Raw genomic sequence first — 20,173 nt, forward strand, 5'->3', positions numbered from 1 at the left:
TCTAGCCGTTAGTACCGCGTAAGGGCATACTTGTACTTGGCGATCGTCCCATAAAATGGTCAGGGTGCTAACGTTGTTCACGCGGAGAAGCAACTGGCGGTTATAAAAGCCGTCCGGCGGTGTCTGGTACTCGTGACACATACAATAATGAAGGATGTACCTGTTTTAAAAACATAAAAAATGAAATTAGTCTCACCATCAGATCTTTATTAAAATTATTCATAGGTCGGGAAATTATTTCATAGCTAGGACAGTGCAACTGGGTATTATACGTCAAGGGGGGGCTGTAGGATACTGAGACAGTCCCCCAGTGCAGGGGTTGACAGGGAGGCAGTGCAGGTGGAGAGTGGAAGGGCCCAGGACCGAGGTCGCAGACAGTGGACCAGTTGTAGCAGGGGAGAGGGAGAGAGAAAGCAGAAGCAAAGAGGAAGGTTTTGAGGTGCTTCCGTAAAAGGAGATGGTTCTCCTCAAGATAGTGCGCGGTACAAAACAATATGCCACATAGAACGAACAAGTACAACTGAACCCGTCTTTAAATCTACTGTATAGTAATTAAATTGCGGTATAAACTCATCTAAAGAGTTACTTACATTATATTTGCATTTTCCATTGTGTCTGTGCGTAGGGCAGCCCCGAAATACCACTCCTTCTATGCCGACGTTATTTCTTCTAATGAACGGACATTAAATGGCTTTCGTTTCTGAAATTATATTCATTATCGTTTCTTACGTTATTGCCCCACACCCCCAAAAAGAAGTCTTTCGGGATGGTCCCGGCCTGTCAAGGTCAAATAACAATAGAACCTTATACTGAGTCGTGGGCCATTCCGGCACCCGAGAAAATAATCAAAGCAGCTGACCTTCACTTTGAACGAGCACACATTCCTAGTTAGCTACATTCAGTGCAAGGCCATCTCACAGGACTCACAGAGCAATCACTTTTATTTACACAATACATAGCTACACATATTCAATGGGCCTGCGACATGAGGAGACTCGAGAGAACAGACAATCAAATTACAATCATTTAAACCGTGATGTGTATTTCTCAATGAGCTCTTCTTTAGGTGGACATGGAACAGAGGCAATGTTGGGTGGCAATGCAGTTGTCCCCTGCACAGGTTCGTTCACAACTCCATGTATGTGCCTATCTAGGACATCAACAATAAGTCTCTCAATAAAGTCATATTGCATATCCTCAAACACTGGTTTGATAACCCATTGTTTACTTCTTTTTGTGAAGGCCTTATTGTAGCGAAGCGTCCCTAAAGTTCCGGTCGTCCTACTTTGTTGACGGCCAACATTATGGTTATGTGCCAAGATCGCTAGAAGAGTCCGATTTATCATGCCCTCCATGCCAAAATGCAATCGTTTTGGCCTGTACTTTAGGCACATATTGTGGAACACCTCCAAATCTCCTGTGTGGCAGAATTCCGTGAGTCCCCTCAAATCTCTTGTTATAGTTTTATCAAATACAATCTTTTCAATGGCTTTGTGAGTGGGTGATGAAGCAATCAACCACTTCTTCTTCCGTGCCTCCTCTGTGGACAAATGGCCATGTTCACAATTGTGGAAATGTTGGTTCGTGTTCCAGCGGTGAACGTTGCTACAGTGTAACATTACTGACCGCCATTTTTCCAGTAGAATTTCGAACGACCCTCCACATGTTTTAAAGATGGTTGCTGATTGACTTGGACCATTGTGAAATACTTTGCATATCTTTTTTTTACCTGCAGCCGACATTTTTTATTGATTGTTTTTGCAAGATGCCAAACGTCAAATTGGTGATTTATATTTTTGTACTCTTCTCTCATTGTCTTGGCAATTGAAACGTGTCTGTCCGTGGCTATCAGGTCGATCACCATTCCCCGCGATTGTAGTTCTTGCAATGATGCTGCAAAGCCAACTTTCTCCATGGCCACTGAGGATGTACTTTGTGACACTACACGACCACCGAACTCACAATTTTCTTACTTTCCATGTCCTGAAAGTGGTAGGTGCAGTACTTGGCTGAAAATCCTGGGCTGTCGCACTGTCCATCACCGGCTAGCCTGAACCGTTTGCCCGCGAATGTACTATCAATAGACATTTTTTCCATTCTCCAAGCTTCGCTAATGGCTGGAAATAGATAATCGATTTGGTATTTGTAGAACTGAGTTTTCGCAATGAAATGGATTCCCACAAACTGAAAGAAAGACTCCAACTTTTTAAAACTTGAACCACTAAAAAGTGCAGCCGCTGCACAAAGTAGATTGCCTGCTGGCAGTTGCCCCAGCATGGGTTGTGCAGACCATGAGAAAGGATGATATTTTGTACAGGTGGCATGTATTTTAAGGTTAGTGCCACGAATTGCACGAGTCACATTAATCAATGGCTCCCCACATACTTCCCCACCAACCGAATGCCCACATTTCATCCGAATAATAATATCAATCAAACAACTATCGAATACAATGAATTTGGCCTCTTTCCTTATACTGTCACTCTGCATCCCAGCTGGTTCGGCCTGTAACGTTGAGGACATGTCACTCACATGAAAGGTAGAATCTCTGATATCGTCTTCCGCTATGTTCAGTGATATTGATGGTGTTTCATTGTCGTCCACTTCATTCTCTTCCATTGCAACATCTGTTCCTTCTCCGGGGATGGGTGAATAAAACAATTTCTTCAACTTTCTCGCGGTCTTAGTTTTTGCGGGTGTGGATTCTGTGAATTGATCTCCGACTGCATCCGAACTACCAGGAGGACATTCACTATCAATGGCTGGTGGTGGTATAGCTCCGTTGTCAATCACTTCATATTCTTCCCATTGGCACGATGCATCTCCAGTCTCAAGTCCCTGCCAAAAGGTTTGACAAGCAACATCTCTCGTTCGCTTCACTGTCTGTGTAGATCTAGTTCGTACACCCACTCGCAACTAGAGGACAGATTGGAAAAGGGATGTTCAGTTTAAACACAACTTAACAGTATTGAACTATTAACAGTGAAAAACAACATAATATAGTGACCAGGACACTAACCTTCTTTTGCTTTCTTTTCTTTGAAACTTTCTTGCCTCGAACTTCAACATCAGGACGCTGTTGCTCCGACTCGTGTGTGCATGTCTCCACTTCCTCTTGCGCTGCAACGACTATATTTTCATGATAAGCACATCCATCACGCACTGACGCTCCATCGACTCCCTGAAACATAGAACTTCCATTAGTATGTATAATAATATTGAAAACACAAAATGTACTTGGGGACCAATACCCACGTACATCGCAATAGCAAAACACGAATGAACGCTTTCTGTAGAACATTCAAACGACAATTATTCACGCATTGTTGATCTAGTTAGATGGAACTGTCAAGATCCATACCTCGGGCTCCTCATAGACTTCCATTGATGATATTATTGAAGATGATGCTTCAGTAACTCCCTGAAACACAGTAATTGCATTAGTATGGTTTTCTATCTTGTTAAAAAGAACATAAACTTTGTGCAGGCGTCAACGGCTCATCTAAATAGACATGATCAGTTGTCTAAAATAAATAATGGATATGTAAATATGATTCGATTTGCTCGATCGTTGGAAGTGTCACCACCCAGAGATCTGCATCAACTACTAGGGGTGATGTTCTTGTAGAAGAAGCTCCGTCATCTCCCTGAAACATAGTACTTGCGTTAATAAAGAAGGAAGTATAGCGGATGTAATCACGTCATATGATTTCGCTTGATCGAACTGTCAGCATCCATACCTCGAAATGCATAAGAACATCAAGGGACGATGTAACTGCGGTGCACACTTCTGCAAGCTGTTGCGCCGACCCGTAACTGCATGCTCCCCCTTCTTCTTGGACTAATGCTCCATCGACTCCCTGAAAGATAGGACTTTCATAAGTAATGAACACAATATTGAAAAAAGAAGACACATAGGAGGGCGACGACAGAAGGACATATCAATGGCTAAAAACGAAAGAAACATTGTGTGTAACAATCACGCTACAAGAATGCAAGATCTGATGATCTCCATCGATGGAACTGTCCGGAAACGTACCTCGAGCATCTGAGTGACATCAACGGTTGTCGTCAATACGTTGGACTCCTCAGCATCTCCCTGAAAGACAGTACTTGCATTATTTTGGATAACAATAATTATAACTGAAAACAAAGACTAGAGGACGAGTAAAAGGGTGTACCATTAGGTAAAATAATCACACGATAAATTAAAACTATTGATTTACATGCCCAAAACAAGTCAGTGGCAGAATAGCTAAGTAAGATTACCCGATAGGCGCTTGAAGTGGCTGATGACTGCAATAACGACACGGATGGAGAATCTTCCGCCTTCATATTGAGTGGATACATAAATGGGGAAATTATTGTTAGCTAATGCTACACACTACCGCAAGGCCGAGAGCTAAATACGTAAACTTGACTCACCAGTGGAGGGATGTGGACGAATAGAGTGGGAATAGCGGTTGAGAGCAATTTTCGCCTCGCTCGCGGTGTGTTCTTCTTTATTAGCAATGATGTGGAGTACATGTCTGAGCTAAAGTGCCTGCTGCAGATGCGGTATCGATCACCCCTCTTGTCCGCAAAGACTTCTAGGACTCTACTTTCAAGCTCAGACGGTGGATATCCGCAATATCGGACCCATTCTCTTATCTGATCTATTGTCTTAGGGAAAACATGCATTATAGTACCTTCAGATTTATTATGGGTCTTCGAAGGGCAACCGCCAATGGAACAGGCAGGCATTGTGGAAAGTTCTGAAAAGTAAAGATCAACAATTCTCTATGAATACCAATGTGTTAAAAAATTAAATGACACATAAAAGGTTCAATGCAAGGTTCGTTTTGGTTCTTGGAACTATACACGTTATTCACATGCGGATAAGTATTTCAATAACTTAAAAAAAATAGAAAGATAATTTGACTAAACTCAGAACATGTGACTAGTTCCTTGCATGTACTGTCTTGAACGAAAAGAAATTGGACGCAAAATGATTATAGTACATGGCCTTACCTTGACGAACAAACAGTTAGATGCAGGGATCAGAGTAGTTTCTTGTCGTAGAACAGGGAGCAGTTCACAGGTTTGCAAACTGACGAGTTTCCTCGAAGTGGTCACGGAAATTCACAGAGACGAAGAGCAGATAACCAGCACCTTCACGGGTTGACTAGCAAAGCGCAAAAAAGTTCTAATTAGAAATATGAAGTGGGTTATAAAGAATTCGAAACAGGGGTGTGTTTGTGAATGAATGACGTGTATATGTCGTGGCATTATGTGGATTGCAGGGGGCCATCCAGCGTGAGGGGGGATGCTTGGCAGGAGACACGGGGTCTGGAGGTAGACATGGGAACAACAACCCATGCTCTATAGACCACTTTGAAGTGTACATGGTCTTTGGCACCTCTTGGCCTTTATCGCTCCCTGACAGCTCCACTTGCCAGCACAAGTACCCCGGTGCGAACTGCCTTTGATAGGGCGGGGGGGGGGGTGGATTGGGGCGGTGGTCGTGCAGACAAGACACAGGAAGACTCGTGAATGGAGACACACTTATGTGGATTGCAGGGGGCCGTCCAACGTGAGGGGGGATGCTTGGCAGGAGACACGGGGTCTGGAGGTAGACATGGGAACAACAACCCATGCTCTATAGACCACTTTGAAGTGTACATGGTCTTTGGCACCTCTTGGCCTTTATCGCTCCCTGACAGCTCCACTTGCCAGCACAAGTACCCCGGTGCGAACTGCCTTTGATAGGGCGGGGGGGGTGGATTGGGGCGGTGGTCGTGCAGACAAGACACAGGAAGACTTGTGAATGGAGACACACTTATGTGGATTGCAGGGGGCCGTCCAGCGTGAGGGGGGATGCTTGGCAGGAGACACGGGGTCTGGAGGTAGACATGGGAACAACAACCCATGCTCTATAGACCACTTTGAAGTGTACATGGTCTTTGGCACCTCTTGGCCTTTATCGCTCCCTGACAGCTCCACTTGCCAGCACAAGTACCCCGGTGCGAACTGCCTTTGATAGGGCGGGGGGGGGGTGGATTGGGGCGGTGGTCGTGCAGACAAGACACAGGAAGACTCGTGAATGGAGACACACTTATGTGGATTGCAGAGGGCCGTCCAGCGTGAGGGGGGATGCTTGGCAGGAGACACGGGGTCTGGAGGTAGACATGGGAACAACAACCCATGCTCTATAGACCACTTTGAAGTGTACATGGTCTTTGGCACCTCTTGGCCTTTATCGCTCCCTGACAGCTCCACTTGCCAGCACAAGTACCCCGGTGCGAACTGCCTTTCTGCCTTTGATAGGGCGGGGGGGGGTGGATTGGGGCGGTGGTCGTGCAGACAAGACTCGTTTGCCGCAGGGCCTCACCAAGGAGAGGCCATCTAACAGTTCACCCTGGAGACCCTGGATGCCTAGGCAGTTAGTCAGCAGCAGGCTGGCCTGTGGTGGCAAGGCGGCACGGGCCAGAGGGGGTCATCTCTGTACCCGGTGCCCAAAAGGATGATTTATTATGATCAACCATATGGATTATTTACCTATAACCATGTTTTGTATCAATAAAATCCAACGGCCTTCCTTTTATTGCCAACCCTTGAACAAAGTGGTGTGGTAAGTATTTTTGGGGGAGGAGGCAAGGCCGGGAGGCTTGATGCCAACCCGCAAAATAACATATGTATGTCTGCTGCATATGGGTTCAACGGTTATGTGGATTGAAGGTGGGCGGCCAGCGTGAGGGAGGATGCTGGCCGGAGACATGTGGTGTGACAAGACAAGGCACAGGAAGACTATTCAATGGAGACACACTAGATTCATTTAAAAAATCAAAACAACCATTGTTAAAATATATGTTGGGTTTTATTTTAGATCTTAATTTCAATTGAACATAAATAATAAACATTACACATTGTAAAGTTCCGGTTGCAGCACATCCAGGGAAAATCCGCGGTATTGTCCACTGTCGCTGGGGAAATGTTGTCTAATGGCAAGTACCGCACAGGCAGGTATTACTCTCCGAACGCGGTGTCCGAGCCTCCCGTGAAGCCACCAAGTGAAGCAACGATAGGCCACCAGCCTGTACCACCTGTGAAAATGAAAGATGCAAACTGTATTAAAATGACAAAACTTTCTTATCACTATCGATTCAGGTAAATAATGTCATTCTGCTTTGAAAAAAATTCTATCTAGAAAATGCACAATATGGAACCAATTTACATGCATTCGAATGATATGTAGATGTAATTTTATATGTGGGAAATGACCATGAAATAGTAGTGGCATCACTGACATCACAACCAGAGTATACTTACTCGTTACTCGGATTACGCGGACGAACAGTGCCGCGAAGTTCGTGCATAAGCACCATCATCATCCTCAACACGGTCCGTGAGAGGCAGGCTTCCCTGAACTCTGGCAGCTCGGTGATGCATTGCGGACTTGGCTCGCCTTCCGAAATGTAGGCCAAGCACCCGGGATTTTCACGGCAGCAGCAGTTCTCCTCCTCCGTTGGCATTAGCTCGCACCGATTGCACGTGCACCAGGTGGAGACGCCGTCCATGCGACATGGTGCAGGCTCTTCATCCGTTGACTGGTCCTCCCAACTGCCGTCCGAATCCCCATCGTTTTCGCGTGCTTGCCTTTCCAGTAGTTCTTCCTCGGTGTACTCGGGCTCGTACATATACGGCATTATTGTAGCCATTGTGTGGTAAAGAAAGTAAAATAATGTACAGAGATGGTACAGGTGTTCATAAGGCCTAGAAGCGGCGAAGGTAGCTGACCAGAGCACAGAAACGAGTCACAGAATACTCAAAGTAACACAGAGAGAGTAATGGAATCGAAAATCTGCTGCTGTGTGTTGTGAAACGGTGTGTTTATACTTATTGAGGAAAGAGGCGTCCTGCCATTTCCATGGCGACACTTCATTAGCTGAGGCGCAGCGATTGTTGACACGAAACGTGCTTTGGCGTTGGGAAATGGGCGGTACGCGTCTGCTGATGTCAGGCTCAGGGGCGGGGGATTTGATTTAGTGCCGCAAAAGCAGGTGAGCCAGGGCGATGGGGGGAAATGATAGGATTATCAGAAAAAAAATTGCGGCTGATTTCGAGTGTGTTAATGGACGAAAAGTCGGGTAAGGTCCATAGGAAAGTTTTCTACGATCTACCGATTTATGCTTAAAAACACATGGCCGAACCGTAGGGACAATAAAAAAAAAGTCCCAGAACTATCCTTTACTGACTAGGTTCTCCTGGACAGACAACTGCTCTAAGCTCACTCTTGATGTTTTTTTTACTCCTGCCTCTCCAGGTTCTTTTTATTGTGTATCTCATTCTAAAGAACTAGATCTAGGTATAGGTAGAATAGCACTTGCCTGGTCAGCTCTATTAGGTTCCTGTCATTGTGATGTCTCTTGTGCAGAATGACTATCTTCTGTTCTTACATTTGGATCTACAATGTTTGTATCTGTGTCAGAGCTCGAAAACTCACTAGAGCTTGAGTGTTTCATGGTATGTTTCTGATATCTATACTTATTCATCCAAGTTTACACTTCTTGAACCAAGTAATCATACCTGTCACACTTAAACATGCATATTTTTTGATTCTCCATTTCAGATTTGTAACCTTCTACTTTGTTGTTAATATCCTCTAATATGGAGGACATTTCTTCTGCTCCCCAAAGTGGTTGTAAGTTCCGATTGAATGTTGTCAATCTCCTTAGCTATATGATTTAACTGTTGCGGTAGTTGCTCTATGGTAAGCAGGATGAGATCGAACGAGCACTTATTAAGAATAAGTTCCCACTTCCTTACAAATTCTTTATTTTCCTTTCATGGAGTTGGACATTGTAATAATTCAGGTCAGTGTGCTATGGCTTCAAAATTGTGCATAAAGAATGCAAAATTAATGGTAGAAGCAGGCACCACTCTTAGAATGTCCAAAAATGAGAATACTTATAAATGTGGTTATTTAACCTATCAATCGATGTCTACCAGAATCCTGGAATACACTTGTACCAGGGAACCACAGGACTCACAAACTTTCAGAGGAATTTTGTTTTGATGTGCGGGGGGAGGTGGCAAGAGTAACTGAATAAATGTTGTTCTTGATGAGTGCAAGGACACCAAATCCCTTATAGGGAATGCTTTATTAATACACATTATGGATTTGGGTCTGCTCAGGGAGAGTTCAAGGATCTTTCAAGTAAGGAAGGAGTGCACTAAGATTACTCTGTAGGATTTCCAAAGTGGTCAAGGTGGGGGGCAGATTTTCTGGTTAGGTTGCCCTACCTGGTTAGAGGCGTGAGGAAGGTCTAATCTCCATGGACTATCATGAGGGCTGCCACTGTATTTGTGCCCTACCATCTGAGAGCAAGGTAGTGCAGTGAGGGGATCCTCTCCATACTGCTGCAGACCCAATATCCACTGGCTATGGGTGGCAAATGGCCCACCTGAGTCACCCCCTTGCTTGTCCACAGAGGCATGCAGGGGACACAACATCTGTGAGAAGGGTTATCACAACTTATATTTAAACTAATTACTTTGGGGTCTGTTTGAACCATATCTTCATCAACTTTGTGACAATGTATAGATAAACATTTGTGAATCCACAATGTATTCCTCGTGAATGTGGTGTGGAGAGAAAGTAAGGAACTAAAGAACCAAATGAATCGACAGAACGTGTATGCTACTAATGAAATACACAGTAGGTGCATCATGTATCTCTTCTTTGCCAACCACCATTCGCAAAGCATCAAAAACTAAAACCACAATCTAATGATAACAAAGGCCCTTTTATGTGTACAGTAGTAAAATATTTCTAGCTAAAAAGTAAAGAATAAGATGTAAAATCTAAAGCATATTTAAAATTTCCCATTTTTTGTGCATTCGTTAATCCTGACAAATGTTGTTAGAACTAAATGATCGTATTTAAGGAGGAAACACTTGTAATGTGTGACACACTTATATTAGCTGTACTAAAACTTAAAATGTCAGCATTCAAGAAAGGAAGCGTTTAAAAACAAACTGTACAGAAGCATATTCACTGTGTCATGACAAATCACAGTAATGAGACAGCAAGTCAAATCACCTACTTAAAACAGAGTCGTCTGTCTTAAACACAGTTCTTCTTTTCCCCAATCTCATTGTTCCTCCCATATCGCCTGGATGGTGCTCTGGCATATCAATTACCTGTTAATAAATTAATAAAAGGTTGTGAGGTGTCATAAAAGGGCAACTGTAACTCATCGTGAATGATGTACACCAGATATTCAAAGTCTTCCATGTCCAAATGTGTCAAAGTGCATGTGCACTCAAGCTCGACCTAAGTATGTCTTATCATACAATATAATAAAAGGCCAGATGTATGTTTGTCCGATGCAGTCATGTGCAGTAATGACTGCTCGCTTTGCATTTTGTCACCGTTAGAGGGAGCTGTTGTCTAAAGAAATAAGCTGTTGCCTTAGGAAATATATTAGGCTAGCTGTACATTTGTTTGATGCAGTCATGCGCAGCCTGTTGTCACTGCTAGAGGGAGCTGTTGCCTCAGGAACACAATGTTGGCCCGTGAACACAGGCTTTTCCGCAGTAGGTGCTCTGGATAAAATATGAACATGTTTGCTTGTGTTATATGCACAAAAGAATCTAGGAGTTATATTCAGTTTCGTTGAATGATTTGAATGTGTGCTTAATTATTCGCCCAAATAATGGTTTTCAGTGGTGCAAAGTCCTTTTGGGCATTAATGAATGAAATTATGATCTACTATGGAAACCACAGCTGAGTAGGCAATATGTATTTACTGAGAAATGGACTAACATTGTGAATGAACTTTAAAATACTAGATTTGACAAATGTAACATTTCCACTAGGATGCTTTAACTATTAACATATTACTTAGTTATTCTTTCTCTTTTCCTGTTCTATATTTTAATGGTTCTATTGGTATTATTATATTTTCCCATTATGAGCTGCTGTAAACTGATAAATGAAATTTAAAAAAGGAACTGAAATGAACCAGCATGCATTAGTACCTTTGTAATTGAAGCTCTTTATTTCCCATATGTGGATTAAAAATATGATGAAGGTAACGGCATGCCACACAAGTTCATTCATGCCGCTTGAAGTGGATGGTGGTGCCGGAACCTGCAGGGTGAACCCGCAGCTGGTTAGATCACCTTTCGCACATGTGAATACAAGATGCACGTCTGCAGGCTTCTTAAAATGTACAAAAATAACAAGCCTTACCTAAGTCATCTGGGGAGCTGCCCCTATCAGTGCAAGACCATTTTCAATGGATTCATATTTAATATCAGTGTTTTTGCATATGGCGTATGAGTTTATGAGTGTATGTTAGATAAGTGTATGTGGTAGGACTGTTTGCTTTATGAGTCTATCGAAATATGAGTGTATGGCATTAAAGCCATACGGTTTACATTTCAAATATTTACATGATTTACATCTTGTCTTCTAAACACATGAAAATTAATATAAAAGTTAGTCCTGACTTTGATGTCAGTGTGTATACATATATCAGTGTACATGTACTTAATGTACATTTCATACACATATGTGTCGAGTTTGTGTACACAATGTCCATTAATTAAGCACATGTCTTCTATCACTTATATATGTAGGTTACTGGGTGTCATAAGTGTGACTCCTAAGTGCATGTGTCTGAAGAGTGTATGGTGTAAGGCATATGAGTGTTTGGTGTGGTAAATCTGGTGTATAAAGGTTTTACAGTTCATACATGTACACAATGTACTTCTGCAATACATTTTATATAAATATGAAAAATGTGTGTTGTAAGAGTGTGTATCTTAAGTGCATGTGGTATAAATGCATGTATACTAAGTGAGTGTGTTGTTAGAGTATGTTTCGGGTCTGTCATATGAGTGTGTGTTGTAAGTGTGTGTTTCATAAGAGAGTGGGTCGTAAGAGAGTGTCTTGTAAGGAAATGTTGGTGTACCACATGCCCTATCAGGGGCCTTCGCCTAAGTACTCAGCACCTCATACAAATTCATGACACTCGACTTAGAGGATTCAGGTGAAGCCAGTATTTTATGCCTTTCAGGATCCTCAGCTTGGGGGACGATATTAGCCCTCTCTGGCATCTCCTCCACGCGAGAAACAGTTTAGAACCTATAAGGGGTTCTTTTGAAGCATTGGCACTATGCCCTATGAATGGGAACTCTGACTGAGGGGTGTATTTGGGCACTGAGAGAGGCACCTCTGATGTGGTGTGGAGATTAGGCCATGTGCAGTACACAATAGGCTTGCCCCACAAAGCATGAGCGGAGTAGCACACTAATGAACCTTCTGGGTCCTTCCTGAGGTGGAGTCTGGAAAGAAACTGATCACTAGTCCGGGGTACTTGGAAAAAGCAATGGGCGAGGACTTACATTTTAGTTTCATGAAGTCACAAATAGGTGCCAGAGCAGAGCGCATAAGAATTAGTTGCTTACCCATAACTGTAGTTCTCCAGCATTGGTATCTTTCATAGATCCACATGCTTGAATTATTCCCCGTTGTCAGACTAGGAATCCCCCAGTTTATATAATGTCAGATATACAGCAATTAAATTGCTCAATGAGCTACAATGCCTTCAGTTTATAACCTATTCGCCTCATTTTGGTTCTTTTCCTCCCAAACCAATTAGGTAGCTAGGACATTAGCTCAACCCACGGCAGCCATCTTCCGATTCAAACCTCTAGTCAAGTGACTGACTGCCTGATAGGAGCAGCCTCACAAGGGAGTCTATGAAAGATACCAATGCTGGAAAACGACAGTTACAGGTAAACAACCAATTCATCTGCAGCATTGAGTTAAAGATTCAGGGTGGCTCACAGTATCCCTGAGGTAATCTTGTATGTTTTCACATTTTGCTGCAATAGGAAAACTAAGTCAAGTCTTGTTATGCCTCGTGAAGTCGGATTAAAAAGAAACAATTTTTGAAAACATTCACTGTAAAATATTTAGCTTTGAAGGGATATTGCACAATAGTGTGGCTGTGTTAGGAACCAGTGGGAATTCTGCCTCAACAATGTTGTTTAGGGGGCGTAAATCCTTAATAAATCTCTGCGACCCCCGAGTTGATTATTGCACTGGGTACATGGCCTTGTTACATGCGGATTCTGATGGCACTAGAATCCCTTGTTGCAATAAAGCAGAAATGGTATCATAAATACCTTAATCTGCTACTGTTGACATTGGGTAGTGTCTCACTAGTGGTATGATAGCTCCTGCCTTCAGTTTAATCGTGAATGCACCTACTCCTTTTTAATAGTCCTACATCATATGGATTACTGGTCCACAATATTTATTTATTTATTTTGCATTTGTAGAGTGCACTGCAGCCCACAGGCATCGAGGCGCTATATGCTTGGTACCTGTGCAAAATCTTCCAGGAGGAGAGACAGTACCTTTTTTTACTAATGACATTCTTTGTGGCACTTCTCTGTTCCAAATTTGTAGCTGATAAGTAAGACTTATGTCAAATACTACTGTGTCATCTGAATCTTCATCTGTGAACAACTCTTCGTCTATCAAATAGGTCAGTCTGTGTCCTTCGTCGAGGGCTACCAGTGTTCTCCAATTTATTCCTTCATCATCCACCCAGTGTAGAATTATCCTGCCCTCTCCCACGATTGCTGCCTCTAACTCAGTTTTAATCACCAGCCCCTCTTCCTCATTCATAGGTATTTCCGGCCTGAACAAAAACTCTGTGGGTAATCATAGCATTGTGTCCCTTATCCTGGGAAACCATGATTGCAATATATGTACTCCAAAATGGAATATTTCTGGGTCTAATGGCACACCCCGTTGTACTTTTTGGCCATATAATGGTGATATAAACTCAAGTGCGTTTATATGTTGAATCCCTAGAGTAGAACATATTATTCCCTGGTCAGTAAAGGATATTGTGATGTTAAGTTTGCTCATCAAGTCTTTCCCTAGTATGTTAACTGGTGTCTTCTGGGAATACAATAATGGGACGGAGAGGCCAAGATCCCCTATGTTGATAGGTAAGTTGTTAGTAAAAGGAACCATACTTTTTGCCCCAGAAAAACCTTGTGCGTTCATGGTCATGCATGACATTGGGAACTTCCCCTCCCTAATTTATGACTTGGTTGCAGTGTATCAAGAAGGAAGGAAAATGTCTTGTCACCTATGGTCACCCCGACCCTCGGTTCCTCTTGTGGGTCTGGTGAAAATGATAGGATGGAACACATCAAGTCTCTCTGTGGGCTGTTTTATTGTGGAAATAGGTTAATCCCTGTACCAGTGAAAAGATTCCCTTCCACTACGGTCACATTCCCTATCCTGGTTGTAGGCGTCTGGGGCTCTGCATTTGCATTCCATGCTGCCATGGTGTTCTGTTGTATGGTTGGTTGCATCTGTATTCACGGTGGCTGTATGGGGACTTACTTTGTTTGCATTGGTACTTGTTGCACTTGGATTGGTGCCTATTGCATTTGCACTGGCCTTCCTTGTTGTGCAGGCTCCATTTGTGGTGCATGTGTATGATACTGCGTGTGATCCTGAGCATAATATTCTCATGGTTATGCACTATATGGTGTAGGATATGCTGTCCCCCCTCTGGGATCTTGCCAATTCGGCTGCATCCCTCCTCTGCTTCTACATGCTGCAGAAAATATGCTCCATTTTTTCACACATTCAACACAGTTGGGGCTGTCCTCCAAACCTAGGTTATCCCCATTAAATTCTCCTCCCAGTGGAGCATGAACTCCGAATCCTCTATCTATGGGCACAGCCCCTCTTTGTCGAGGCCAATAATTATATTCTCCTCTCCCTGCGGTCAAAGATTCCTCCAGCCATTAGCTGCACCAGCTGCGCTTCTTTTTGCATTCTTTTCCTCTCTGCTAGTTAACACTGCTCCCTCCACTGAAAACTTCCCTTGTTCAAACTTCTTTCTAGCTTTCTCTTTCTTCAGTCGAGAATGGTGAACTATAATTAACAAACTCTCTGGCCATGGCTTTGCTTCCATTCCCACAATCTTTTTCAATTGTCTCCTGTGAGGAATATGAGGACGTCCTGACTTATTTTGCCCTGTATCCTCCTCTCAGGAGGCCAGGGAAAGGCCATCGCTCTTGGATCCTGACCCTGGGGGTGGATATGCGAGGTAGGATCACTTGGGGAAGAGACTTGAGGAGTGGGGAGTAGACGTCCTTAGGTGAGACATGGTATCCCCCCAGTCCCTGTGCCTAACAAACCCTCTTTCCCTCAAGCCGTTATAGGCAATGTCAGTCCCCAGTTCGGTATTGTGAAAAGGAGAGATCAAATAAATCTACACATCCTCATTTTGTCAACACACACACATACAGGTATCAGTTGTATACTGAGACGAGGAGGAGGCCAAGAAGAGCGAAATGCTGGAACTCCATTCCCATTCCCCTCAGACAAGAACCTTCCTTCCTCACTTTTAAAGCCAATATAAAGAATTCGCTGAGCAACAAGTCTCCTCACTAAGATGCCGCACCCATCCAACTGCCGATTTTTTTCCTTCTCAGTAACACTTTGCCCGTCTCCCTATTCTTTACCTGTAGGTTGTCCGTCCTGACCCAATTGTAACCAGGGTCCAGTATTGTCTACATTGCTCTGGATTGAAAAAAGCCTGCACTTACTGTATGTATGTAACCACTAAGTTTCTCAAGCGCCCAGCTACCTCAGGGTTTGGCGCGCGATATAAATAATAAACAATAACAATAACAAGAGTGAGGCAGGACTACCATTTCAACAGTGAGTGGTGTAGTCCTTTTTGGACCAATCAGGGTGGTAGCAACTTTAAAAGCTAGCTGGAATCATTGTGGAAAGGGTGTCAGTTGTGGAAGCAGGGCTATGGACTGCTGGGTGAAAGCAGACCTTTCCGGAGAGGTGTCGTGGCAAGCAGAGCACTCAAGACCCTTGGAAGATGCAGAGTTTATGTCATGATCCATCGATCACGCCCCTTTTGGTCCTCCTGGTCCCTGGCACGTCGGGGGTTACTCGCTATAGCACACCCAACATGGCCATATTCACGGAATGCGGTCTATCGACCTTTACGTCCATGCAGCATGTTCCATAAATTAACCACGCCCCTGCGGCTCAGTGCGTCTCAATGCTATCGTTAGCTTAGGCTTGACTTGCGTCGCAATTCGTGCTCCTGGAACTGAGTTGCTGCTTGAATTCCCGGACCCATTCCTTCTCCTTCCTTCCCCTTGTATCTGTATCCATCCGCGTTCCGCGCAGAACACCCCAGTGTGCGGCCTTCCTTCCTGGTCTTCCTGGAGTTTCCTTGATCCCGGATGAAGAAGTTGAACGAATCCTGGAATCCGACGACGGCCGAGTCGGCTTATACAAGACCCGAACAGCACGGAAGAAAACCCCGGCGAAGGATCCCGCAATGCAGCAAAAACAGGTGAGAAAAAAGGAAACCTGTGACAGATTGAGGCGCCACCTGATTGAGTTCGACACAGACATGGAAGCGGCCATCCAGGACCTTATGCGTGGCATGCAAGAGCTGACTACCGAAGTGCAAAATTTAAAGGCAGAGAACGCCGCCTTAAAGCAATTGGTGTTGTCCCGTGAATCCGCTACGAAAGAGAGTGTAATACTGGGCGGCGTTGTTGATAAATATGATGGTTCCGCAAAGAGCCTTCGTGGATTCCTTGACTCATGTTTGGTCCACTTTACTTTCAAGCCTTATTATTTTTCTACGCACAGGGCTAAGGTGGGCTTTATTATTTCCATATTTCCGGCAATGCCTTGACATGGGCCACCCCATAGAGAGAGATGCCTGCTCCACATCAATTCCATCCTTGAACTCTCCTGGACAAAATTTATTTTGTGATCTTACATGCCTTCTTATCACCATCCAAGAAGGAAACGTATCCCATCCTGGCACTGGTGGACTGTGGAGCTATGGGGATTTTCATAGACCAAGAATGGGTTCTTAAACACCATATTCCTTACGAATCCTGGACTATCATGCAACCTGTAGAAGCAATTGATGGAAGACCCCTTTCTTCAGGACCCATAACCCTTCAAACCAAGGACGTCGAACTTGCCATAAACCACCATCGAGAAAGGATAAAATTTGACATCATCAAGTCGGCCCATTACCCAATGGTTTTGGGAATGGGAATGGGAACGGCTTCAAAAACACAATCCGTACATCAATTGGGCAGCAGGTTCCTTGTTCCTGGGCTCAGAATTTTGTATGTCCCACTGCATAATGTCAGACCTTGCTCCGACACCATCAGAAGGACCTCCTACGAATCACCAAGGTACAATCTCAGTCTCAAACATTATCCGGGTTCCGGAGATATACCAGAAATATTCTGATGTTTTCTCCTCTGCCGTTGTCCAGGCGTTACCTCCTCATAGACCAGACTGTGCTATAGAAACGGAACCTTCCGCTGTGATTCCCTTTGGAAGGATGTTCATCTTATCCGAACCTGAAAAGAAAGCCCTTCGAGAATACCTGGATACTAATCTTGCAAATGGCACCATACGACCCTCTAAATCCCCAGCAGGGGCCTCACTGTTTTTTGTTCCCAAGAAAGACACCAAGGAACTGAGACCGTGTCTGGACTATCGAGGTCTAAATCAATGCACCCTTAAGGATCGCTATCTGTTACCCTTGATCTCGGACATTCTGGAGGCAGTAAGAGGCGCAGCTGTTTTCACTAAGTTGGATCTCAGGGGTGCCTACCATCTGATTCGTATTAGGGCAGGAGACGAGTGGAAAACAGCCTTTAGAACACCCTTCGGTCATTATGAATACTTGGTCATGCCCTTTGGACTTGCTAATGCCCCGGCGGTCTTCCAACGCTTCATGGCTAGGGTGTTCTCTGACATGCTATTTCTTTTCGTGATTGTCTATCTGGATGATATCCTAATATTCTCGAAGGACATTTCCAAGCACGAAGAACATGTAAAGGCAGTGTTACAATGACTACGCGAAAACAAGCTCCTGGCAAAGCCCGAGAAATGCATCTTCCATGCTTCTAGTATACACTACCTAGGATTTATCCTTAGTCCAGAAGGCATCGGAATGGATCAATCCAAGGTTAAGGCCATATTATCCTGGCCAAGTCCCACCTCTGTGAAACAAATCCAGTCTTTCCTGGGCTTGGCTAATTTCTACAGGAAGTCCATACCTTCCTTTTCTGAGATAGTCCAACCAATCATTGCCCTGTTAAAGAAAGACGTTCCCTTCCTATGGACCACAGCTCAAGAGGAAGCCTTCCAACGGTTGAAGACTGAGTTTACACTAGCCCCCATCCTGGCTCAACCTGATGTCAACCGACCATTCATAGTGGAGACAGATGCCTCCAGCTACGCTATTGGAGCCGTTCTCAAATAGCTATTCGGGGACAGGATGGAGCGCCCCATCGCTTACCTTTCACGGAAATGAACTCCCAGTGAAACCCATTACTCAGTCTTGGAAAAGGAACTGCTAGCCATCCGTCAAGCCTTCACCGAGTGGCGTCATCTACTCCTCAGAGCGAAACATCCTGTCCAGGTCCGCACGGACCATCGAAACCTACAAGTACTGCAGCCCTTGGAATGTAGGAATAGCCGTCAAGCTCGGTGGGCCTTCTTCTTTGCCCAATACCAGTTCCAGATTCACCACGTTCCCGGAATACAAAATCTAATAGCTGACGCCCTCTCTCGACGTCCAGACTACGAACCTCCGGGAGATCGGGCATATCCCAAGATGTTTCCTCATACAATATTTGTAGCTCAAGTAAACAATCTCCTGGAAGACATTTGCATGCAAACACAGACTTCGGAACTCTGGAAGTGTCTTTCGGAAAGGAACCAATGGGATCTGAGAAACAAGGACGGATACTTGTTTAAAAATAACAACCTGGTCATTCCAACACAGAAACTACAACAAAAGATAATAAACCTCTGCCATGATACCCTTCACTCCGGTCATCGTGGCATTTCCAACACCCTCCGTCTAATACAAAGACAATTCTGGTGGCCCAGAATGAAGGCTGACGTTCAAATGTACGTTCAATCTTGTTCCGTCTGGAATCAAAACAAACATGACAACCAGAAACCAGCAGGACTCTTATTACAGCCTACACCACCAACAAGACCTTGGGACGTCATCGCTACAGACTTTACTGTAAAATTACCAGCCATCCAGAGGGTATACCACTATCATGGTCACCATTCACTTGTTCACTCATATGGCTCATTTTACACCTCTGTATAAGGTACCATCCTCGTCAGAACTTGCTGGAATCTTCCTGGAACACATCTTCCGACTGCATGGACTTCCTTCCAAGATTATATCGGACAGAGGACCACAGTATATCTCTCAATTCTGGAAACACCTCTGCAGGATACTAGGAATCCAACAAGCCCTCTCATCAGAATATCATCCCCAAACCAATGGAGTCACAGAACGAGTGAATCAAACCCTTGAACAATACCTTCGTTGTTTCTCTATTAAGGTCCAGGATGATTGGTCGCTTCTAATACCAGTGGCAGAATTCGCCTACAACAATTCGGATCATTCGGCTGTTAAAACCAGCCCCTTTTTTTGCAGCCATGGATTCCACCCTGCGGTATTACCTTCAGTCCTTCCGCACCCTACACCAGTTCTAACAGGCGACTCCTGGATTGAAACACTCATCAATTTACAGAGAGACGCCAAGGAACATCTAGAAAGGGCACAGATCCAAACTAAGCACTATGCAGATTCGAGGAGAAGACCAGGGCCTTCTTACACCATTGGGGATAAAGTATGGCTATCCTCGAAGATACTACCCCGACATTTCAGACCAAATAAGTTGGCTCCTCGATATTACGGGCCTTTTCCTATAAAAGAAGTCATTAACCCTGTGGCCTTTCGGCTTAAACTACCAGACTCCTGGAAGAAAATCCATCCAGTTTTTCACAAATCTTTATTGAAGCCTTACATCCAAACCACCCGGACTAATCTTAGACCCAGTCCTGTGATTGTCAGTGACCAGCTAGAATATGAAGTGTCTCGAATATGCGACTCCAGATATAGGCTAGGACAACTTCAATACCTGGTGGAATGGAAGGGCTATCCACCCAGTGAACGTACCTGGGAACCAGTCTCAAACCTAAACTCCCCCAGATTGCTCAGAAAGTTCCATCTAATACATCCAGGCAAACCCGGTGGAACGAGTTTTA

At 44.1% G+C, this 20,173-nt stretch overlaps 1 protein-coding gene across 6 annotated transcripts in view; it reads right to left on the reverse strand.

The window, feature by feature from the left end:
• The window catches only part of CTPS2 (CTP synthase 2), a 2,467,148-nt gene that overhangs the window by 499,767 nt on the left and 1,947,208 nt on the right, over positions 1 to 20,173 (reverse strand). For all 6 annotated transcript variants that reach the window (XM_069636801.1, XM_069636799.1, XM_069636802.1 and 3 more), the window contains one exon: positions 10,086 to 10,182. In XM_069636801.1, coding sequence (XP_069492902.1) covers positions 10,086 to 10,182 — 97 coding nt within the window. The remainder of the gene's footprint in view (positions 1 to 10,085; positions 10,183 to 20,173) is intronic.

The sequence above is a fragment of the Ambystoma mexicanum genome, chromosome 7p (genome assembly GCF_040938575.1).
Source record: "Ambystoma mexicanum isolate Mex_15411 chromosome 7p, UKY_AmexF1_1, whole genome shotgun sequence".
Lineage (NCBI taxonomy): Eukaryota > Metazoa > Chordata > Amphibia > Caudata > Ambystomatidae > Ambystoma > Ambystoma mexicanum.